This window comes from Halichoerus grypus, chromosome 3 (genome assembly GCF_964656455.1).
Source record: "Halichoerus grypus chromosome 3, mHalGry1.hap1.1, whole genome shotgun sequence".
Taxonomy (NCBI): Eukaryota; Metazoa; Chordata; class Mammalia; order Carnivora; family Phocidae; genus Halichoerus; species Halichoerus grypus.
The window spans coordinates 205,141,029-205,163,164 of NC_135714.1; the positions used below are offsets into that span (position 1 = coordinate 205,141,029).

The following is a 22,136-nucleotide window of genomic DNA, read 5'->3' on the forward strand; positions in this document are numbered from 1 at the left end:
CCTCAAGGACTTTCTTAAGTGATGCTGGCCTTTCTTCTTCTTCCTCCTCCCCCTTCTCTTCCTCCTCCTCCTTCTTCTTCTTTCTCTTCTTCTTCTTCCTCTTCTTCTCCCTCCTCCTCCTCCTTTTCTTCTTCTTCTTCTTCTTCTTCTTCTTCTTCTTCTTCTTCTTCTTCTTCTTCTTCTTCTTCTTCTTTCTTCTTCTTCATCTTCTTCTTCATGCTAGTGCATGGTGCTATTGCTTCTATTTAGGTTAGATCACTGTCAGCTTTGCTCACCATTGTTTTTTCACCATCAGTGGAAATAGCAACACATGGAAAAAAGCATACATCTCTTAGTATTATTATAAAAACAGTCTAATGTAAAAATATCATACCCTCTAAAGGAGTCTTACTGCCCACTCCAGGGATCTGTGGGCCACACCTTGAAATGAGGTGCATTAGATATGGAAGTTGACTCTATGCAGCATAAAAATAATCATTGAAGGCATGAGAAAAAAGGATATATGAACAAAGAAACATGCTATCTAGATATTTTCTATGTTTCTACTAAATTAAAACCCAGTGTCATCCCTACTAGTAGTTTGGTACTATGTAGTGATCCTGGGCATCTGATGTGTAAAATCTTTATTTATTTATTGAATGCCTCCATCCAGGTTAGAGTAAATCCATGTGTGTTCATATGCAAACTGGAAGATCACAACCATGTTAAAATGCCTAATGACCACTAAGTCGAATGATGTGTCATGGGCCCAGCATATAATAAGCTGACTATAAATGCTGGTGTTTTAAAAAGAGGGAGGATATTCTTGATTGTTTAAAGTCTTTTTGAGACTGTTTTTAATGAAAAGCAATTCAGTTCTTTCTAAATTCATGTAATCAAAACTAATGACTAACATATAATCCAAACTAATGACCACCATTGTCAAGAAGAGTGGATAGAATTCATTTGTAGTTAGCACTGTAATTATATGTAATTTGGGGCTGTTTCTGTTTAAAAAATGTTCACTTTATTAGGTTGGTAAAATATTCCTCATCTGATTTTATTTATACTATTATTTTTGTTTCTATGGAAATCTTTTTTTCCATAGGCAATCTAAATATTAATTCCAGTATTATCTATAAAGAATTCTAAATAAATGAAGCCTAAAACTTGAAGTTTCCTTATTTGAATTCAAGTCACTTTGGGGACAATTTTCTGACATTTTATTCACCACTGACCACTCTCAAAAAGACAAAGTATATTCATTAGAACTAAATAGTTATGAGTAGACTGATAGAAAAATTCAGACACCAATATGTAAGGGATGGAGCTGGAGTAGGGATGGAGAATTTTGGATGGAAACTGACTTCTATTATCAATCTATTTCATATGCTAGTAGGATAGGTACTCTAGGTACAGACAGATATAATTATCCTAACTTCTGCAAATACAGCTATTTAAATTCAGAATGTTAACATGCCAAGATACTATATCTAGTCATGGTTACAGCTGGGACTTGAAACCAGTTCCTATTGACTCCAAAGACCCTGTTGACCTCAAAGGTTTTTTTTAATAAGGACAATTACAATAACTAAATATTTTCACACCTATCATACAGGACCACTGGATATGGTGTGCAGTTTGTGGACACCACTGTTTAGCCCTGTGAGGAGTCAAGATGTGTTTCAAACCTAACCTTGAGCTCAGTGTTCCAACCCATGTGCCTTAGCATGGGGTTCCCTACACTCAGCAGAAGGGTTATTTTTTCTAATTGACAACTAAGAGTGAATGTCATATTGTAATTTTGCACAGAGGATCTCTGTAGACTAGCAGCACCTGTGGAACACAGTGCTGGGTGTAATAGATTCTTTATATATCTATAAATATTATACATTATACAAAAATATTATATAGCCACATAGTTATAGGTTCTATGTATGTTGTATAAACATTGTATATGATATATTTATATAAATATTATATTTTGTATTGTTGCTACATGTTATAGGTTCTTTATGTATATTATTTCTAATCTTAAGATCTATTCTTTATAAAATTATTTATCACATTAATAGATGCTGAAATTGAATTTAGGGACCCCCCAGGTTTCTGAAAAATATGGGCTTCCATTCTCTTCCATGGCCCTCTTTCCTTTGCTTCCATATGTGCATCTCTCACTACCCTCCATGGCAGAACCCCATTTAACAACAATCCTAAACTTATACAAGCTGTATTACATATTCTAAAACTCCCTCCTCTTTAGAAAGGCCACTGCTACCTCAGGGTTCTGTGTTTCTGTTTTCAATTCTTAGTCATATTCTTAATCAAGTATAGTTTTCCCTCCTGCCACACCTCACCACCCATAAAAGTTGTCCTCAGGTGATAGATATCCCACAAGTGGAGTAGGGCAAGCTAATATAGAAACATGAGGAGCCTGAAGAAGCAAAATTGGGAAATGCTGACACATGCTCTATGGTTCTCCCTAGGATTTGTTTTTTGTAAGAAAGAATATTTTCTAATTGTCTCTGCCTTTCCCCATCCACACAGTCGCCTTCCATTTGTAGGACAAGGAGCCTTTACTCCCACCTTCCTTCATCCCATTATTTCAGCCTCTTCAGCACAACTTTTCACCTCACATATTTATGTTTCTCTCACATTAAATGTATGTTTCTACCATGTTGGATTATGAGGTCCCGAAGGAAAGAAGACCAAACAGAATTTATTGATTTAATTTCTTATTACTGTGCCCAACATATGGTAGACAGGTTTTTATGTTAGATTGGATTAAATTGAAACTAATAAGACTGTCACTAGGGTATGCAATCATAGCCCAATTAGCAGCCTGCTAAACCCATTAAATTAACTGCCATTGGTTAGAGAGATTATAAAATTTTCTTAAAACATGACCTATGCACAAAAGGGAATTTGAGTGTTGGGAATATTTCTGACTTAAGAAACAAATATTTAATTTATATTATCGATTTTTTATAGATCACTATTCAAGTTAATACTATTTGTTCTTACATCATGGTCCTTTTTTCTCAAAGGAATCTCACATTTATACACTTTATGAAGTCAAGGGCTGTCAAGTGGAATTATGTGTCATCCAATGAAAGGAGAAACTGGGATACATAAAATACTACTACATAATCAATGAGAAGCAGGAAAAAAAATTCCATAACCCAAGTCTCTTGGTAAACTCATTTCTACTAAATTTCACCTTCAGCCCTGTTTTCTTATAACACATTGATAATTTTCTTTCTTTTCTTTTCTTTTTTTCCTTTGGTATTTCTTACTACTGATAATTTTCTTTATAGTTTTAAAATGTTGGTGCAGCAAGCGTTAGTATTTCTCCATCGTAAGTCAGTTTCATTGATACCAGAGCCACCTGCCTTTTGTTACATGAAAATATAAAGAATTACACTAACAGTATATAAACTAGCATAAAAAACATACAAACCATATAAAATTTGAAAAATACTGGAGGGACATCACTCATTTCTATGCTGTTTACTGAATGTGGGCATCTCATTCTCTATAAGATTCTCTGTTACTAAGAGACTATGGTCTACGAAAAATATTTGCCAATCATTACTCTTCTTTCAAAGAGCATTGGCTGTATTTTTAAAAACAACTTAAAGAAATATCACAACCAATATTTTCCTGTCCACACTATTTGAAACCATCATGTGCCTTTGAGAAAGACACACTATGAATGTTTCAGGTCTCATTTTTCTGGTTAAAGCTGTCCCCAATAAAAATCCACCAAGTAGAACTCATGGAACATTCTTCTCTCTCTTCCACAGTCTTTCCAATATCTGTAATAGTAAGTTATTTTTTCATCAAAATAATAATATCCATTTAAGTAGTTTTCTGGTACAATAGATCATGGTTATTTAAGCATACCTTAATTTGTTAGTTTCAAAATGCAAAAGATAGTTGATGACATTATTAGGCCACTTGATCAACAGAAATGGCTTTTTAAATACTATGTGAATACTAGTGCTCTCTACAATGACCTTTGTAATGCAGTTTATTTCTCTGTTTATTGGTTTCCCCATCTGTAAAAGAGTTGAAATAGAAGACTTGAGGATTTCTAAAGTCTTTTAGAGCTGCAAATCTCTGTATCTCTTAGTCATACTTTTGACTTGATCTCTTATAGAATACAATTCTACAAAATTTCTGTGATGCTACTCAGGGGTACCAACAACCTTGAGGGTGAAGGAAGCATGTGAGATCATCATCACTGATACACAAAAGAGTTTCCAACTTTAAGAAGATTATAAATGCGGTGAACACTAAATAATTAACCAGTGCATTTATTTGGGGCCATTCTCCTGCTCCCCAATGTTTCCAATTCACTTAAAAAGTCCTCAGCATCTCTGATCACTTGCTTCCTTGCACAATGCACCTCCACCAAAAAAATGCATCCATGGAAAGAATGGATGGAGAGTTAGTGTTCATTGATCGCTGCTAGATGGAGATCTGCCAGCAGCCGTGCTCTTAACTGTCCCCAAAGATTCTAATTTAATTGATCAGGAATATGGCCTGAGCATTAGGATTTTCTTTTAAATTTTTAATTGTGGTAAATTGTATTTAGCATAAAATTCACCGTCTTAACCATTTTTAAGCATATAGTACAGTGACATTAAGCACATTCACATTGTTGTGCAACCATCCCCACCATCTGTCTCCAGAACTATTTCATCTTCCAAAACAAAGCAGTAACTTCTCATCCCCCACTGCATATGTCTCCTAGAAACCACATTATGTGCTTATGAATTGGATCACTCTAGATACCTCAATATTTGGATTTTTTAAGTGCCCATTTCAATGGGCAAACAAGGTCAACAACTATTGGACTGCCTGGTGTATGTCCTCCATAAAAAATTATTAGAGACAGGTGGGCATAACCACTCAGAAGGGCTTGCACTTGAAAACAAGTGTTTGAGATCATAAAGTATTGTGTGAAAGTGTGTAAATCTCGTTATTAGAAACCTCTTCCAGTAGCTTGTCTTCAATGACATCTATATGTCTGCAAAAGCCTGAAGAAAAAAGGGTTGCCAACTTGATTCCCCCCCCTGCAAAAATATTGCCCAGTCATGGCCTCCATCAAATAATATTCTAGGAAAAAATAATAGAGAAGGTCTGTGAGCAGCTTCCATGAATGAGCAGGGATTTCAGGGACACCACAATGGAATAGTATTGGAAACCAGAAAACAATGGCAAACATGAGTCTAGAAGTAAATACACAGGCACTACTGAGCTTTTTGGAACTTCTATGTATTATCAAGCTTGTTATCCCAAGATCACGAGAGGAGAGTTAATGAAAAACGTCTGCTCCTGACTGGAGAGGACCTCCTGCCTCAGAACTCACAAGCAGACACAAAGGCAATGGGAGAAGAGCCTGTGGGAAAGTTCTGTCATTGAGGGACCAGCTTCTCCTGCAGCATCCAGATCCCCTTCCCACCTGTTCCTTCCCAAAATGCATCCTTTGTCATAGTGTGGATCTGGCTTTTGCTTCTGTAGGAACAGGTGGGTGGGTCGTGAGGAGGAGGATTTAATGTTTCTACTTTGTTGGGCAAATGACAGATTCCCATGAACTTAAAACATACTTGGAAGACTTAAATTAAATTGCCTCATGGGAAAACTCTCACGTTTTTCTAAATGGTGTGCTTCCAAAGGCTAGTCACTGTTTGAAGATTACTGGCCAATTGAAGCCCCTGTCACGGCATTATCGTTGCTCATCCCCTCGACGTACCTTATATTCCCATCATTGTTAGGGTCTTTGTTGCACAACTGTTAACATACAGCCTCTAAAAATGATATGAAATATTAGTTTCTGTTCTTTCCTTAGGCTAGAGAGATCCATCTACTCTGTAATGCATTTTTAGTGGTCCTAAATTGCCTTAAGGTTTGAGGAGATGAGTCTAAAAACTGTCTCTATAAAAAAAAAAAAAAAAATGACCCAGAAATGATACATTATGTGTGAAAATCAAAAGGGTGATAAAAGACATTCCAAAATTCACAGCAGCTGTGCATTTATCTCTCTGACGATGACGTTGTCTGTGTCACTGTGCAGACCGTGCACTTTGATGGTGTCTTAGGCACAAGTACCTGGGTTAGCACAGATTGTCCTTGTAGGCTTTCAGTCTCCTGGATGGGAACCACATCTTTCAGTTAATGGAGAGCATCCAGTTAAGTATCAAAGGTCTTTTCCGAGTGGAGGAAGGACTTACTTATTAGAGAATCAGTGGGCTTATCTAAAACAACTTATTTTGAAATAGAGGCACACGATCACAAAGATGCACCTACAAAATGGATGCAGAGGTGGATTTCTTCCTGAGGCTGTTGAGTTTTTGCTCCTATAGCCTTCAGATGCATTGGCTTGATGGACATTTACAGTTGATCTGAATCACATCTTTGTCTCTTGGTCATTCCACAGTTATTTGTTTCAGGGATAGTATAAGCTCAATGCTAAGGTCTAGGAGAGATTTCAAAGTGAACAAAACACAAGGCATTCCCTCAGTGGTGACTTTTGCTCTTGATACCTGCCTTTTCTGGGCGGCCCATTTGTCCAGCCTCACATCTTCTAGACTTGTGTGCTTCAGGTTAATATTTCTCAAATGAAACATAGAAGACAACATTAAAAGAACGAAGTTCCTTATCAAAGAGAGAGAAAGTAGAAGGGGTGAAGGACAGGAAACCAAAGTTGTGTGTCTCTGGGGGAGAAACTCTGGGCCAGGAGGGAGTGGGATACCTTGAGTGGCTTTCAGAATAACATTGGAAAATACCATTGTGGACAAACCTGGCTATCTTCAATTCCTGGAACAAACCATCAATTCCGAAACCAACAGGGCTTTCTATGAAGTGTAGGTAGGGGAGTTCAACTTAGAATACCTACACTCATTGTGGAAAAAACAAAGCAAAACAGCAAATAAATTCTGTGTATCTTCTTTTTCTAGCAATAAACTTTTCTTACCTTTTCACTAAAGGCAAAATGTATTGTTTTCCCGTAGCAGTGCAGATTTATTTAACTCATTATGCATTAATTGATGAAATATCTCTTGCCCCTAATAGCTCATCAGTACATCGTTATAACATTAAAGGCTGACCATAAGCAACTGTTAAGCCAATGTCGGTAGGGCAGAATAAAGGGCAATAGAAGAGGGTGGAGAGCAGATACATTTCTTTGTTAGAATTATTTTTCAGTTCTGTTTTAATGACAGATTATCATACATGGCCTCGGGAAAGTGGCTTCTCTTTATTCCTTCATTCAACACATATTTATTGGGTGTCTATGATGTGCCAGGCAGTTTTTAAGGCATTGGGGATATTTATGAATAGGGTTAGAACTTGAGTCTAAATATTCTAAAGATGTTGAAGGACATTAGAAGTGCTCCTGACAATTTTCCTCTCATTTCTGTCCTTGGATCAAATATCATTTTTTCCCCTTTTTCTAAAGTTAGGAAATACCTTCAAGTCATTTTAATATAGTTTTCAGAAAAAAAATTTTGCACCTTCCTCCAGAAACCACTGGAAGAATTAATTTTATTTATGAGAGGTAAATAATTTTTTATTGATTAAAAAAACAGTAAGGAGGAAGAGGCAGAGAGCAAAATGAAAGACGAGATGGGGAGAAGCAGGAGAGAGACCTGCATATGATAAGGATATTGTATTATTTGCAAAGTTAACTAAAGTGTATATAGGAGGTTGAATTATAGGTTCATGAATTCAGATGTACAACATGTAATTTTATTTATACTGTCATTTTTTTTTTTTAACAAATCCCCATTTTGTCTGAGTCAGAAAATTTTATGTATTCATCCTTGAAGTTGTGAAAATCAATGATTGGTCAATTCATTAGGTTTAAAGTCAGTTACTTCTTTCTCTCTGCCTTTACGATATTAAATGCCAGGGCTTAAGGAAAGGCCATCCCAGCAAAGGTGGGGAGAAGACACGATGCATCCACCTCATTGTGTGCCCCATGGATTGCCACCATGGTCCCCCTCAAGGTTCTGGCAGGACGCACACCCTCCTCCTGGCTGGGGAATGACTTCCAGAACTATGGCCTCCAAAGCCAGCACGCAAGGGCTGTGAGCGTTTGGGGGTGCACTGCTCTATCATTCCAGGGGCCCTATCTTCTTGTCTTCATTAAGCTAGCCATACTGCCATACTTTCCTCTGGAGAGGATACACCATAAGACACAGAGAATTCGCTGTGAGGTCACAGATGGAAAATGGTGACAAGTCCGGCATTACCCTGGGATCCCCACAGGCAACACTGGAAGATCCTATCTTATTCCACCTCATTCCAACCTGCTTCCTGGTCCAAGGCGTGGTAGGAAAACAGGGCTCCACATTTCCACAGCCATGACACAGCCTCCTCTCATGTCTCTGCTAGCGCTCCCTGTCCTTCACCGCTTCAGCTTGGAGTTCTGCTTTAAACAAAGAGGCAGATTCTCTGTGTATCATCTATCTATCTATCATCTATCTATCTATCTATATCTATCTATCTTCTATCTATCATCTATCTATCATCTATCTATCTATCTTCTATCTATCATCTATCTATATCTTCTATCTATTATCTATCTATCATCTATCTTCTATCTATCATCTATCTATATCTTCTATCTTCTATCTATCATCTATCTATCTATCTATATCTATCTTCTATCATCTATCTATCTATCTTCTATCTATCTACCATCTATCTATCTATCTATCATCTATCTATCTACTATCTATCTATCATCCATATATCTATCATCATCTATCTTCTATCTATCTATCTATCTATCTATCTATCTATCTATCTATCTATCTTTTACCTATCATCTATCTATCTATCTATCATCTATCTATCATCTATCTATCTATCATCTATCTATCTATCATCTATCTCCATCTATTGATCTGTCTATTGATTTAGAAAACTCTAAATGGAGGAAGTGGTTACTTCAGTAGGTTCGATAGAAGTCAACCAGTATGGGTTGAGGAAAGATGTGGGATCTCTCTATCTAGATAGTTTATATCTCTGGTAATTCATGGACAGTTAGACATCACATATCTTATTTTGGATTCTGCTTTAAACTTTAAGTCAATTTAGTTGCTGTTTTTCAGTTTTTTTATCATCAGAAATAATTATGATACCAATATTAAATAAAGGCACAGCCATTATTTAGGAAAAGCGAATTTAGAAATAGTTCATGTTAAAACTGAGCCATATTTAGAAATAGTTCATTCACCTCAAAAGACTCTTCAAATCATGGTCGGTAAAGTCAAGTAGATGGTGACAAATGAAATGTCTTTGGAATTCAGAAACTTGAGTGATGAGCTTTTCAGAAGAGCTAAGCATTAAAGAACTGAAACATTTATTTTCCCTGTTCTATTTAAAACACAAAATATGCTACTTTAACTGTATAACTTAAATTTTGCCACTTAGGTATTTATTATCTATGTATAATATATCTTGATCTTACATAACTTCAGTTCTCTGTTATTTCTTACACTTTCTAACTACTAGCAATTGTCAAAGTTGTTCAACATAATTAATCTAAGGTGTTCTAAATTTACCTGTTAATGGGGAGGTATTAACTTTTTTTCTGGAATTTTCTTCTAAGAGTTCTTTCCAGAAAATCAACTTGGATTAGGTTGGGACCTTAAATTTTAACTTTTTTATTAACATTTGCATCTTTGATACCTAGAATGAAGTAGCATATGGTAGATGTTCAATAGAAATGTATTAAAAGTGATAAAATATGTGAAAACTGAGATTTTGGTAACTAGAAGGAAGTGAAGATAGGGCTGAACACAGAGAAATAACAGTTGCTTTCAGAGCAAAATTTTCGGATTTATTTCATTTATTCAGTGTGGCTCCAGAGGTTTAAACAAAAGCCAATGAGCAGAAATTATGGACAGATGCATCTAACATGTATGGCTGCTTTAAATAACTGGTAGGACTGACTGAAAATGAGAATTAGGTCTAGAATTTGGTTTTTACACTTTTCACTTTCAAAGATAAGACATGTTATGTACCAACAATACAGTATTTCTCAAAATTTGTTCCATAGAGTTCTAGTTGCCCTGGATTGTTGGTGAAAAGGGGCTTCCTGGATATATAAGCTTGGAAATTTTTACATACTTTATATTCTCTTAGGTAAGCAAAATGCATTTTTGTGTATTTAATTTCAGTACACTGAGAAGACCCTTTAGAAAAGAAAGATGCTAAATTTTGTTGAATCCAGAATTTTTCATGTTGGTCTGACCCTGATGTGATGATTTTTGCAGACATCTATGACCATCCCCAGAGTGTTATTTAGAAGTGTGGGAAATTCTGACATAATATCCCTTGAGTAATATTCACTCTGAGATCATAGAGGAGATGATTTCGACAAGCAGGAAGGCAATGCGTTAGTTTATTTTCCCTCACTCTTGCATCTGTTATTAACTGTGTCCATGCACATGGGCCACTGTGCATCTTTTCCCACAAAGACTCCCTTGCATTCCCATTTTTGTTAACATCAACTTGAGGGTCTTTCAAATATGATCTCACTGATATGTGGAATTTGAGAAACAAGGCAGAGGATCATAGGGGAAGGGAGGAAAAAATGAAACAAGATGAAACCAGAGAGGGAGACAAACCATAAGAGACTCTTAATCTCAGGAAACAAACTGAGGGTTGCTGGAGTGGAGGGGGTGGGGTGGGAGGGATGGGGTGGCTGGGTGATGGACATTGGGGAGGGTATGTGCTATGGTGAGCGCTGTGAATTGTGTAAGACTGATGAATCACAGACCTGTACCCCTGAAACAAATAATACATTATGTGTTAATAAAAAAAAAAGAAAGAAAATATGTAGAATTTCCTCTTGAAGTAATAGGCTTGTCGATACCAAAATACTACTACACTCAGCTTCATGCCAAAGTTTAGAGGAAGGAATAGCATGTATTCAGACCGGTGGGTGCCTGGCACATTTTGTTATGCACCTGTTGAACAGTTATCCTACAACAACATCTTGTTACTCTTACAACCTTACAGGTTCAAGTTTGCAGATGTAGCTCTGGAGCCAAAACAATGTGTCACCCAACCTTAGGATGGATGGATTGCTCTTTTCTAAAACAAATAATTCTTTTCCTGTAAGGTATATTTCTGAAATGTCGTATCACCCGCCTTCTGAATATAATGTTTGTGGTAGTAACATAGATTTTTTTTTTAGTGAGACATTTTCTCCTTCCTGCCCTTCTTTGGAAGAAATTTTATTTTATTTTATTTTATTTTATTTTATTTTATTTTATTTTATTTTATTTTATTGTGATAAAACACTTCTCATGAGGTCTATCCTTTTAGCCAATTATAATGTAAGTCCACATTTCTGTTGACTAGAGGTTCAGTGTTGTGTATCTGATCTCTAGGGCTTATTCATCTTACTTAAATAAGACTTTATGACAGTTGATTAATAACACCCCATCTCCTCTCCCCCCAGGCCCATAGTAACTACCCTCCAGCCCTTGATTTTATGAGTTTGACTATTTTAGGCCCTTCATGTAAGTGGTACCCTCTAGCACTTGTCTTTCTGTGTAAGGAGACATTTTCCTAACCTGGACTTTTATTTTTCTTTTTTTTTAAAGATTTTATTTATTTATTTGACAGAGAGATACAGCGAGAGAGGGAACACAAGCAGGGGGAGTGGGAGAGAGAGAGGGAAGCAGGGAGCCCGATGTGGGGCTCGATCCCAGGTCCCTGGCGTCATGATCTGAGCCGAAGGCAGATGTTTAACAACTGAGCCGCCCAGGCACAAGGACTTTTTCAAACCTTGTTTTTGTAGACATTTATTCACAAGGAATGACTGCAACATTGTTTTGTTTTCAGGGCGTGCAACTGTTTCTCCACACATTTTCTTAATTAGGCCACAGCATGAAGTCAGGTCACCTTTGTTATTTTGTCTATTTTACAGATAAGACATTAAGGTTCATACATTTATTTAGCTATGAAGTTGGCACAACAGAAATTGAACCCAGGCCTTGAGACTCCATCTTTTGCTAAATTACATGGTTATATCTAAGAATAATTCTCTAATGCATTGCTTGAAGTGTGGTATTGATTGGATGGCATAATACACCCATAGCACTATGCTGATTTTTTTAAAGAAGATTTCCAAGAATAATTTGGGTTGTTTTGCTTTGTTTTAATTGCTTAGGGTTGGTGCAAATGTACAGTTCTCCTGTGAGGACAGTTATGTGCTCCAGGGATCCAAGAGCATAACCTGTCAGAGAGTCACAGAGACGCTGGCTGCGTGGAGCGACCATCGGCCCATTTGCCGCGGTAAGGTGCACGCCCTGGTGTCCTCACCCTCGCTCCATCTTCCGTCACAGTTAGCACGTTTTGTGAATACCCGATGAGACAACTGCAAAGCAGCATCGTGTATGTGGTGAACAGACAAAGCAGAACAAAGCAGATAACGATGCATGTTTTCCTAGTGATGTGGATAGAAAAGAAATATTTCTTTGAAATTGGTTAGCAAGCAAACATTTCCAAGGATATTAGTGGTTTTTAAACTTCAGAAACTATGGGAGCAAACCTAATCATTCAAATTCATGCACACACACTTACTTAGTATAACTTGGTGCTCATCTATATATATACACACACAGTTTGCACATTACGAAAATCGGTTACGTAACCAGATCCTTTGGCAAGTTTTATGCACGCCCCTGCAAATCTAAAAATGCTCACCTTTAATGGCAGTGAGGTTAATTCTTGGGTTTTGATGACACCAGTGATAAAGGAACTTTATTAGCACAATCCTGAGTTAATATTTCACTGATAAATTGTCTTAAACTAATCTCTGACATAGCAGAACAAAAGAGTGCAGCATCATCATCTTCTTCAAAAATGTCAAAATATTGATTTGTCACTTCCAGGAAGTATATGAACAGTCCTACCAGAATTATACAAACCACAGTGAAACCAGCAGAAAACTGTTTTGGCTGTTTTAATATGGAAAATTAATAAAAATCCAAAGAAAAACGAGGGTTTGGTTTTGGTTTTGGTTTTTGCATTTTGGCCATAAAATAATTTATGCAAACTGGTACTTTTATTTTATTTATTTACTTTTTTTTTTTTTTTTAAGATTTTATTTATTTAACAGAGAGACATAGCGAGAGAGGGAACACAAGCAGGGGGAGTGGGAGAGGGAGATGCAGGCCTCCCGCCGAGCTGGGAGCCCGATGCGGGGCTCGATCCCAGGTCCCTGGTGTCATGATCTGAGCCGAAGGCAGAAGCTTAATGACTGAGCCACCCAAATTGGTACTTTTAAAGGAAGGGGGAAAAAAGCACAAAGTCGACCCTGGAGTAAAAAGGGAAGTTTTATATATAAGAATATTTTATGTCTCCTTATAGCCTTTTTTAAGGTGAAAAGATTCATATTTTATAAATTTTAAACAGTGTCAGATACATCCTATGAAATCAAGTAGCTACCAAATACACTGCTAACTTTATCTAAGAAAGACTGCGTTGCAGGATTTGCTCTATTGTTCCCCTTACCTATAACTACTTGAGATTTTCTAAACTGTGGGAAATGCACCATTGTGGCATCTTCATGCACCTTGAGGACAGACTGTGTCTGTGTTCTGGTTGAAGGAGGCTTCTTCCTATGCTTCTTGGAGATGCACCAATCTCTGGTCAAGGAAACGTGAATGCTATGCCCTTCTGCTCTTTGTTACTAGACTGCTTTGTCTAATACTAAAGTGACAGTACCTGGCTTCCAAAGGAACTACAGCAAAAGTCATGTTCCTACCAAGTGATGGTAATGTGTAATGCTCCCAGAAATAAATGAGGACTAATTCACCAGTATTATTTTCCCCCCTAAGGGAAAATTTTTCCCCTAAGGGGGAAAAATGCTTTTATTCTTTAATGTTTTCCTTGCTTTTCTATACCAGAAACATATGCCATTATTTTAAAATCCCAAAATAGGCAAAACTAGGAAATGTGCATCCATTTTAAATTGATATTTTGGAGTCACATAAAGGAAATATGTGTGTAAGATATTATTTGATTCTTATCTTATTTCTTAATCCATAACTTTTTCTTTTTTTGCCCTGAATCTCATCTTAAGCTCAAAACAATCTGTCGGGATCCTGGCCCCCACTTATAACCTGACTTGGTATCAAACACCCAGGGGCTCTCACCTCCTAGTAGACAGGGCTCCCCACCCAGGCTGCGGGGGCGGGAGGCATCCTTCTTCATCCTCCACCTCGAAACACGTCACTCTGAGATAACTGCAGAGAGAGCCTTTTAGCTTCCTGTTCTCACAGATTCTCATGTCCTATGATGTTTTAGAAGAGAAAGGCTCTCCAGTGGCATCTTGGTTGTGTGGTTCTCTGGGCTTGTTTCCCGTGAGAGACCAGTCAATCACTCTCAGACACCCACCTCCCTCATACCCAGAAGCGAAGAGCATTCACCTCTATTGTCCCCTCTTTCCTCCTCCCAGCTGGTGACCCTGTGGTTTTGCTTAAACTAGATATACCTTCATTTTTATGGAGTAATCCTTTAGTTCATGTTCAATTTAGTCCTTGTCCAATTACTTTTTAGCTTTCTGAAATGATGAGCTATAGTAGCTGGAAGTAAGTTTTAAGAAGACATTTCCATGAAGGAGGTATATATCCAATCCGTATACCTCAACCAGAACAGATTGTGTCTAGGGAACAATAACAGTATTTTTTTTTAAACTTAACATTTTAAAGAAATTATATTTTAATATATTTGGAGTAGTAAAACATTAAACAATCAAAAAATTAATTAGAAAAGCCTGAAACCTTCTAAAGAGAATTTGAGATACACTATTTAGAATTAGGTGATAAAGACTAGGTGACAAAAATCCAAACCCAAGAAGAGTTTCCACCAAATGGAAATGGGTTTCTCTCTCATAAAGAAGGTAGGAATCAGACAGTACAGGACTAGGAGGGCAGCTCTGTCTCAGGGATAAAAATGTCCTCAAGACTCACCCTGTCAGCCCTGTGGCCAGGCCCTCCCCCTCATGGTCCAAGGTGCCGTCCAAATCCCAGGTAATAGGATACAGGGGGTTAGAGGAAGCAGGGAGAAGCCCAGCAGGAAACATCACATGCATTTCTGCTCAGTACCACTGACCAAATTCCAGCCAAGTATTCCTACCTGGTTGTGAGACTTTGAAATATAATTTTCAGTCTGGGCAATCAAATATACAACAAACAATTATATTTCCATGGAAGAAAGGGGAAATATACATTAAGGGAAATAGCAATCTCTGCCAAGGAGATATACTTCCATAAGAAGGAGAGGTAGGATGAATCACTGAATAGGTATCACAACTGTTTTGTTTTTGTTTTTGTTTTGTTGCTGTTGTTGTTTCTTCCCTGTATCACCCGCAGCTTTCTATGAGTGAGAGGGTAGCCCATGATCATTCAGGCTTCTCTCATGTCTCTTGGCATTTTTGTATCAGTGCTGAGTTTTAGCTGTAAGCAATATGGATGAAAACAGCTGGAACAGTGTGTATAAGAGTATCCCAGTTTCTGGACTAGAAAAGACTTATCTGTGAGCATCATGGTCAAATAAGAAACCTGTGCATTCCCCTTCTCTATCCTGCACTCACCTCCTAGCCATATGGTCCCCTAACAAGAGGACAGCTTTCTTGTTCAAAACCAGCAGGAACGTACATCCCTCTAATCTGGAAAGCAGAGTCTTATACAACATCATGTAATCACCACGTAACATGACATAATCAATTACTCATACAGCTGAATGACCACATGCATTAGTACATCTGTGGGCTGACCCTATAGGGGATTGTTTTGAGGAACCTCTAGATTTGTGCTCTCCACTAGAAATAAAATGCAAGCTATATATAATTAAAAATATGCAAAAAAAGTCTAGTTGCCAGATTAAAAGTGAGTAAAAAAGCAAAAGTGAAACAGGTGAAATTAATTTTAATAACATTTCACACAATATCCCACAGATATTATCCTTTTGACATATAGTCAATATAAAGATTATTTTTTTTTACCTTCTTTCTTTTTTTTCATGTTATGACTTGGAAATCCAGGTGTATTTTAAACTGAGAGCACATCTCATCTCAGAGTAGCCATGTCTCATATGCTCAGTAGTCGCACTGCCCAGTGCCCACTATGGACATTAAAACTCCAGATACGTAGCTCGGCCCGTGGGAAAGCAGTAACACCCTTGTAGATATGAAGAGAAGAAATGAGTTCAGTGAGTCATACCCTGTGTCCCTGGGTGGCATCTCTCACTGGAGAATATACTTCCATCCATTAAAATTCGTAAGTTTTTCAGGTTGGCAGTATTTAGGAACTCTGAGTCTGTCATCATTCTCTCCTTTAAATAGTGCCTCGGGATGCCTGGGTAGCTCAGACAGTTAAGCATCTGCCTTTGGCTCAGGTCATGATCCTGGGGTCCTGGGATCAAGCCCCGCATTGGGTTCCCTGCTCAGGGGGGAGTCTGCTTCTCCCTCTCCCTCTGCCCTTCCCATCTCTCTGAAATAAATAAATAAATTTTTTTTAAAAATGCCTCTACTTGCTTCTAATGATGGGCTCATCAATTACAGAAGAGCTGAAAAAAACATTTTTAAATGGGAATTTAAAAGAAAATTAAAGGGGAGATTTTATAACTATTTCTGTAAAAAAGATAGGTTGTGATATCTAAAATGTAAGGGGAGATGGCTACCATGAAACTTAATGATTTTTCAAATAAAACCCAAAACAGACTGTAGGAATACTTAACTTAGCTATCGATGGGTCCCAAACGCCAAGTGCAATTTTCTGAGTTCATTTTCCAGTCTGTGCTATCACCATAAAAAATACTATGTAAGAAGAGAACATCATGGTTTGGGTTTTCTTGATTCATTCTGAGCCTAATTTAAAGGAGCCCTTATATTGATCATCTCAGCCAACATGTTCTAAATTCAACCATCACTCAAATGCAGTAAAATGCCCCTGGTCTGAGCTTTGGACCCATTATGAGATTTCAGATAGGTGAATTAAGGACTTGTTCTCAAGGTTCCCATCTTCATGAAGGGTCTCTAACTCTTAGGTAATTATTGTGCCTTCTAGAGAAGGAATATCTGATGGAAGCATTTGATAAATTGCAGTGAGTCAGAAGTGATCTTTCACATCTGGACACTGGTGTCATTAGCCAATGCTTACATTAGCTAATTAGCTTTGAGGATGGGGGGGGCATTACTTTTTCCTCCAGCTATACTGAATAGAGGAATGGTTGTCACAGTTTGGTAATTATACAAGAGATTTTGTTTGAAATTCTGCTTACTTCATTTAGAGATATGAAAACAACTATTATGATTTTTCACAAGATAAAATGTTATGCGCTGTGTAAAACTACATAAAATATTTTTGGCAGTAGATTTTTAAAGTAAGCAAACAAACAAAGGAAGAGGACATAGTTTTATTTTTTTAAGTAAAATGTTTCAGCTTGGCATTTCATTCCATCAATACTAACAGGGACTTAGTAGAGAGAACTTCCTTTAATGCTCATGCACTCTGATCTGTGGAATTAATGTTTTTAGTTGCTCACTGAGTTGAAAGAGCACTTAAGAAAAATGAAGTATTATTTGCAGTTGTAAGTGCAGTTACATGGAAGCCAATTAGAACCACAGGGGGTCGTAGAATAAAGCTATTACCTTGGGACTCCAAGTTAGGCTAGCTAAGAATTACCTTCAACTTATTAAGCTGTCATTTACCAAGAACTTTTCTAGTTTGTTTCCTACCCATATTCTCTGTCCATGTAGAAATAACCTTGTAAATAGTAGTAAAAAGGCCACTTATACCTGAACAAGGACTCTTCATTCTGCCAGATTAAATTTTAAATCAATTTTAAGATGATATTTTGTATACTGATTATTTTACCAGATAGCTGTGACCTCAGAGATCTAAAGAGACATACAGACTTTTAACTTTCATGTAATTCCAGTGAATTTGGAAAATTTTCTCTTGTTGCTTCTAGACTCCCAAGGTTTTATACTTTTCAGGTGAAGGCCACTTGGGTGAAAAAAAATACGTTTTTATCTTTTTTTTTTTTATTAGGTTATTGGAAATAATAAAGCTGTGTATTTTTATAATACTCTCAACTTCTGTTGACATAAAATGACTTGAACACTAACATTAATTTAGTGCCGATTATATTCCTAGAACATAATAAGGAAGTTTCGGACTTAGCATCCTCTCCTGTGTTGTCCTTCTACCTGGGACGCTTTCCTCAGGTGTCCATGTGGCTGTCTGTCCTGCACCTTTCTTCAAACGTCATCTCTTCCAAAATCCTTCCATGACCACCATCTTCCCGAGTAAGCCCTTTCCAGATACTCCCCCAACCCTTACTCAGATCCTTCTAGAAAGTTGCTATGTCCACATTAGATTAGATGGCGTGTGTTTATGCATTTAATTACCTGAGGAAGGCAAGGGTCTCGTTTTTGTTCTCTCTCTGCTATATTGCCCATGCCTGATACCGTGCCCTACTCGCAATAAGCATGTCACGTGTATTTCTGTAATGTACCGGGCCACATGCTGAGTGCCTTCCTTACTCTCCTTCTTTCAATCCTCACAGCGATCACAGATGGAGTTACTTTTATTATACTCACTGAATAAACTGAGGGGCGTAAAATGACATAAATTAAGATTAGCCGTCCAGTAACTGCATAAACCAGGCTTGGAACTCAGCTCTGATTAAGACAAGCAACTCTTAACCTCTATGACATACGTTCTCTGCTTTGGTTGACAATCTGGAAACAAACATAAAAGCTGTGATTGAAAAAAAATGCTTTCTCCTAAAAACATACAAGAAACAGAGTATCAAATATATTATTAATGTGCTTGAAACATGCTTCAACTGAGTCCAGGTAACCTCTTAATTTAAATTTCGTCAATTAGAATATTCTTCTCCAATTAACTTGATTAATTAAATAGTTACTATAGAACAGTACAGATTCCTGGAACTGAATTTACATAAGTAGGCAAATTATTACTTCATATTACATAAGATAAATTATGTGAAACAAATATGTTTTGTACTTAATAAATATTCATTGATTAAATAGATAAATGGCATATATTTGCATTCAAAATCAGTTTTTTTTCTCCCTGTCCACTTTCCCTCTTGATATATTTTCAACTATCATTTTGTGAATTCTCATTTAATTTTAAAAACATAAGACATATAAGTAAATTTTGAGTTTACAAATTTAGAACACTGCCACATGAGTAATATTAGCTGTACATTAGGTCACGGTGATTACCAAAGGCCATGTATTAAGCATTATTAAGCATTTAAGTATGTATTACTTTATATTAGATGTTGTATTTCCAGGAAAATCTTGACAAGGGAGAGACCTTAGCATGAGTAGAAAGTGGTTCAGTTATAATATGTAAAAATATATACATATACGTTTCAACAATGGAAATATTTTTAAATCTTGCTATAAAACCTTGTTTGACATGACAGTATTATCCTTGCTTAAGTATGTTGGCCAAGGAAATACTTTGCGGACTACCTGAATCCCTGCTTAGTACAGAAGCCCGTGTTGACGAGAGTCCCCCTCCTCCAAGGGCACCGTGCAATTGCTCTCCATCATCCGGACAGCTTTGCTAAGCTAACAGGTCGGTACTTGTCTGAAAAGCTACACGATCCACTCCCAGCGTGCGCTGAGGAGTCAGCCAAGAGTCCAGGAGCGGAAAGAGACAGGCCAGGGGACAAATCTTCAGGGTTCTAACCATCCGAATTAGATAATAGCATGGCTTTATGAATGTCCGCAGCATTGGTCAAGTTCCTATTCAATTCTAGCAGAAAAACTGCTGGCAAAGCAATCCAGATGTGGTTTGCAGATAAACTGATCCTAACCATCCTCCTTTAGAAGGTTCTGTATGCCCTGCTGATCCCCTCAACTCCCGTTCTTCCTTCCTGCCCTGCAGGCTGGCCCATCCCTCATATTCTTACAGAACATGATCTTGGGGAGGGGTCGGGGTGCAGAGCACACACACTGAACATCCCCGTGGCTCCGCGGCACATGAGGCTCAGCCATCGGACACATGCCAGTAGAGTTCTTAGTCCTGGTTCCTTTCTCGTCCCTCAGGCTGTCCTGTGTTCTTCTCTAGCTCTTATTCTTCACGAAGATTAGGTTTTCACAAGACATATGAAATACAGAGGATATGAAGGAAATTAGCCTTCTGATGCTTGAAGCTGACGAGGAGGAAGTTTGGGGTGTGACACAGCAAACGGTGTGGCCTACTTGGCCCTAAAATTCAGGGAACTGGCCATTTCATATAACCTGCCACAGAACCACAGAACAGAAAGAGAACCCCAGGTGACAGACTGTCTGCAGGAGATTCAGAAGATAACGCCCAGTCTGCCTGGCAACCGCTGCGTGCACCTGGATAATAATCCATAGAAATCATGATAATTCAAAATACATCATTATTATTCAATAAGGACTCTGCACATTGGACTTTGAGTGGTTGCCAGTGGAAAATCTGAGGATTATCTGTAATTAGTAGGAGGGCTTGATACGGAGAGCAGCACCTAATGAAACAAACATAATTGGTGTGATGACAGTAATACCGTCATTTGGTGCAGAAGCAGATGATGAGGATGGGGAAGATTTCGAAGGGTAAAGTCTGTGATACTAGCTGAAGTTTTCAGTTTCTTATAACAGAGGATTAGAATTAAATAATTATAGGTAGATCGTATTATTTAAACTCATACTACTATTGGGGCTCCTGGGTGGCTCAGTCGGCTAAGTGTCTGCCTTCAGCTCAGGTCATGATCCCAGGGTCCTCAGTGCAAAGCCTGCTTCTCCCTCTCCCCCACCCCCGCTTGTGCTCTCTCTCTCTCTCTCTGACAAAAGAAAAAAAAATCTTTAAAAAAAAGTTTAAAAAAATAAAAATAAAGCCATTATACTATTTAAAAACTACAATAAGTATTTATGGGGAAAATTATCAAATTCTAGGAATTGTTCTAATTATCAAAACAGAATACGCCCTGAATATTCCCACGTATTTTATTTCTGCTGATTATTTTGATTGCTTGATTAAAAAAGTATGGGTTAAAAAATAGTTAAAATTAATGGATTAGAACAACGCATTGCAAAAATGGAAATATATTTCTTAGACAAAAAAGAAAAAGAAAAATTATTTTATGAATTAATCTGACAATTTCTGGTGAAAAATATCTCCGAGGAGACTGGATTTATCACTCACTCTGTGTGAACCAGTCCTGAGTATGCATGAAACTCTGGGAAATGTGCTGCTTTCCTATAAATATTTTACTAATGGTTATCTCACTAAAATATATGATCACTAAAAATCATATTTCCCCAAGCAGTGGTAAGATGAATTTCATGGAGAGCAGGTAGGCAATTTGAATAAGTCAAGTTAAGAGTCAAGCTTCAAAGCAGACAAGTGGGACACAAGGCCACTGATGGAATGTCAGATTTGGTGAACTTTCCAGCAGAGTGATAACTGGGGCTAATGGCTGGATGGACACAAATTGTCCGTGGGAATGTAACAAATTAGTTCCCCACTGCACTCACTCACTCTTCAGATGTGTTTTTTGAAGTTTGAAATCCTTAGAACAGCACTTTGATACTATTGATTCAAAATTAAGTAAAATAAAAATATTTATTGAGTAACACAACATTATGCTTGTATCAACTTTTCAGTGTGAAATTTAACAAAGAATGAGCATGTAAGATAAAGACATTGTAACTCAACATTTATTGATGATAACTTTTCTTCTAAGGTTTTCTGATGAATGCTGTTAACAGGATGGTTTAAGAGACTTTCACATCTGAAGCTCATGATCTGTTCTGAGAACATGCTCCTAAAACTAGATTCATTGAGTGCAGAGGTGGATGTGTTTATGTGCAGTTAGCTCTCAGTTGGAGGACCTTTCAAGCCAGGACACACCTACTGAATTTTGAAAACCAGACCATCTTTTATGCATCTTGATCTATGAAATCTTGTCCATTAGTGAAGTAAATGTCAATATTTTAAACATTGATTACCCCATGTTTTTGTTATTCAGTGTATAGCAGATTAATTTTTAGCTAATTATTTTCATAGTAAGTATCAAACAACCAAAAAGTTGTCTACTCTTCACATTTT

The 22,136-nt window shown here is 37.3% G+C and overlaps 1 protein-coding gene across 2 annotated transcripts in view; it reads left to right on the plus strand.

Moving 5' to 3' along the window:
• Positions 1-22,136, plus strand: part of CSMD1 (CUB and Sushi multiple domains 1) — a 2,059,737-nt gene that overhangs the window by 1,448,414 nt on the left and 589,187 nt on the right. For both annotated transcript variants that reach the window (XM_078069893.1, XM_078069894.1), the window contains exon 9: positions 12,179-12,303. In XM_078069893.1, coding sequence (XP_077926019.1) covers positions 12,179-12,303 — 125 coding nt within the window. The remainder of the gene's footprint in view (positions 1-12,178; positions 12,304-22,136) is intronic.